Source organism: Amphimedon queenslandica, unplaced genomic scaffold, assembly GCF_000090795.2.
Source record: "Amphimedon queenslandica unplaced genomic scaffold, v1.1 AMPQUscaffold_8856_Cont19204, whole genome shotgun sequence".
Classification (NCBI taxonomy): domain Eukaryota; kingdom Metazoa; phylum Porifera; class Demospongiae; order Haplosclerida; family Niphatidae; genus Amphimedon; species Amphimedon queenslandica.
This window is the reverse complement of record NW_003550871.1, coordinates 1-2,872: the sequence shown is the minus strand read 5'-3', so window position 1 is coordinate 2,872 and position 2,872 is coordinate 1. Positions and strand designations below refer to the sequence as shown.

At 32.8% G+C, this 2,872-nt stretch overlaps 1 protein-coding gene and 1 long non-coding RNA gene across 2 annotated transcripts; both read left to right on the top strand.

Moving 5' to 3' along the window:
- Window positions 1-6: 6 nt before the first annotated feature.
- LOC100632898 (uncharacterized protein C1orf228-like) lies at window positions 7-1,964 on the top strand. The gene is made up of 10 exons (XM_003391477.2): window positions 7-54; window positions 200-288; window positions 687-794; window positions 845-929; window positions 1,014-1,133; window positions 1,180-1,228; window positions 1,274-1,319; window positions 1,418-1,501; window positions 1,627-1,707; window positions 1,762-1,964. Exons 1-10 carry the CDS (start codon window positions 36-38, stop codon window positions 1,840-1,842), a joined length of 762 nt encoding a protein of 253 aa, XP_003391525.2. The 5' UTR covers window positions 7-35; the 3' UTR covers window positions 1,843-1,964.
- A 305-nt stretch (window positions 1,965-2,269) lies between these two features.
- Window positions 2,270-2,785, top strand: LOC109591143 (uncharacterized). The gene is made up of 2 exons (XR_002189675.1): window positions 2,270-2,358; window positions 2,400-2,785. It is a non-coding gene; the product is annotated as an uncharacterized LOC109591143 (long non-coding RNA).
- Window positions 2,786-2,872: the final 87 nt, after the last annotated feature.

The following is a 2,872-nucleotide window of genomic DNA, read 5'->3' as shown; positions in this document are numbered from 1 at the left end:
CTCAAATATCAAAGAAAGGAAGACACTTTAAAGAAATGATATGTGAAAGCTATGGTGAGAGAGAGAGAGGGAGAGAGGGAGGGGAGAGAAAGAGATCAAATATATTTATTATTGTTGTTATTATTATTGTTGTTATTATTATTGTTTATTATTGTTGTTATTATTATTTATTATTTTTGTTATTATTATTTATTTTTAGGTATCAAAGTTGTTGCCGAATGTCTTGGACGGTCTCAACTATCAGAAACTCAAGAGTGTGCTCAGCACCTCCTCCATGAGCTATCAATGGTAAGCGACTTACAAATAAGAATTATTATAAAATTTGACAAATCTCCTGTACTATATAGTACAGGGGATTTTATCAAAAATCATAAAGAGAAAATTTTCCATTTTTATAATTTTTTCTAATACATATACATGTTCTTATGTTGTGTAGAAAGTTTAAGCTGATTCCGATTAAAATTAGATTTTTAATGAATTTTTAAAGTTGCTCCAAAAGCCATGCATGCACTGTTGTAGCTCTTATTTCTTAACATGCTTTGTGGCAACCCTGTATCACTGGAGGATGTACATTGTACATGTATACTGTATGTAGCTCATGTATTGCCTAGTTTATCATTGTTAGTATTGTTATTGTTGTTCTTGTTGTTGTTATTGTTATTGTTGTTGTTGTTGTTATTGTTTAGGCTAATCCCAGGTACCAGACACAAGTGTATAAAGCACTGATTGCTTTACTGGCCTCTTCATCCTCTGAAGCTCAGCGACTCTCAGCCTACACTCTGAGACTAATACAGGTTAATGATACTCTACTCTACTGTACAGGTACAAGGATTCTAATTTTTAGCCTTCCATTGGTGACGTCAGTATTTCCATTGTTGACCCATTGCTAATGTTACTGAGGAGCTTACACCTTGATATACAACGTGAAGGTAATGTATGAAATAAATAAATAAATAAATAGATAAACTCTACTCTATTTCTCACTCCCTTTACTTCATTATGTATCACACTAGCTGGTCTACTCATTAATGATCTATTGGAGGATGAGGATATACAGCAACCATTGCTAATGGGACTGGTTAATCTATTGAAGGTTGAAGACGTCACATCTAAAGGAGGAGGGGCTGGAAGAAGTATGAATATTAATTGAATATTAATAATAATTATACACTTTCCAAGGTATTGTCACTGCTCAGGTCCAGCAGGAAAGTTCTGCAAAAATAATAAAGTAATAGTTAGCATCACATGATCTCATTTTAATGTCACATGACAGGGAGATAATAGAGAGACACCCTCACTTAGCACAGAAACTGGTGGAGGTCAGTCAATAGTAATTGTATATTATAAAGGTTTAACATACAGTGCTACATTAAATGTACATGTACATGTATATTATATTAATGATCATGATCTGTAGGTTAATGTGGTCCATCAGTTGTTGTATGCCCTCAGTAATACTAGCTACTCTAACAGTCAGAGACAGAGCTGTGCTGCTCTACAGGTAATGGTGTACATGTACATCTTTTATATCATTTTTACTATGCACACATTATGGGACATTGTATTTGTGATTCTTAGTCCATTATTATTATTAATTTTCTTATTTATCCTATGTTATCTTTACAGGCACTAATGAATGAGCTGATATCAGTTAGAGAATTGGTACAAGTTATGATTGGAGACACTTTATTTGAGAAAATAATAAAAGTAAATTAATGTGGATGTAGATCAAGGGAGCATTATAATGTATTATTTTCACAGAGTTCTCCTGATGCTATACCTGAAGTATTATCACTTGATGATGTTGATATATTACTAGCTTCAAGAAACTTTAAAGAATAAACACTAAAATACCTTTCATTTCATCACAATGAACGATAACTGTACATGTACATGTATTTTACTTTATTAACTGCAGTACATGCTTTATTGTTATAATTATCCATGAATTTTGAGGGGGTGTGGCTGCTTTGATAATCTAGTCTGGCGTCTGCAGCTGCATGCTCCATGCTGCTGGAGTTGATCTGGTTTGATAAATGCAGTCGGGCAGCCAAGCCTGATTTCTTATTTCTGACCGGAAGTGACGTTTTTCTCAAAATGACTGACTTTTAGTGTGGTAGTGCCACTTGCCTATTTTGATTGTTTATGCCAAAACTAAGAAGTTTACAGTTACTTTGCTGTTCTCTGCACCTTTAGCATTGGATAAAGATGTAGCTAACTGATCTTCTACATTTATAATCAAGAACTGTTCGTGTTTCAGGTGCTTGTTTCCACTGTAAGGATTTAAAATGGCTGACACAAAAATCATACTAAATTCTATAACTTGTAAAATAGAGTGAATGCAATCACACTTACAAGGTAGCTTATTAGTATTATATATGCCTGTTATTCTGCAAAAGTTTCATTGCTCTAGGAGAAAAGGGAAAATTTTTCTAAGGTATTAAAGGTCCCAGCAAGTAGCCTAGCTATGTGTTTGTGTGTGTTTAGCATTGTTGTATCCATGAGTATAGCTTGTAATTCTTGATGTATATGTAAATTGTAGCTATTGCAGTGGTTTTAAACTTTCTTTATATCTGTATTTGGAAGATATCTTGAGATTTCATGAGAGCCGCAATTTTCGTTCATATTTGTACTCACATGAACTGTGTTAAGTATCTGGTTGCCTATTTTGGCATTATAGACAAAGGTTATTGTGAGGATATAGACTTTGATCCCAATTATTTTCTTCCTGGATAAAGATATCATGATTTATTACAATTTTTATAATAAATTTTAATTAATTTAATTATACTTAACAATAAAAAAATTGTAACTTCAGTATTCTTTGGAGTGCAATCATGAAATTTTGGTATGTGGTACTTAAAAGGTATTT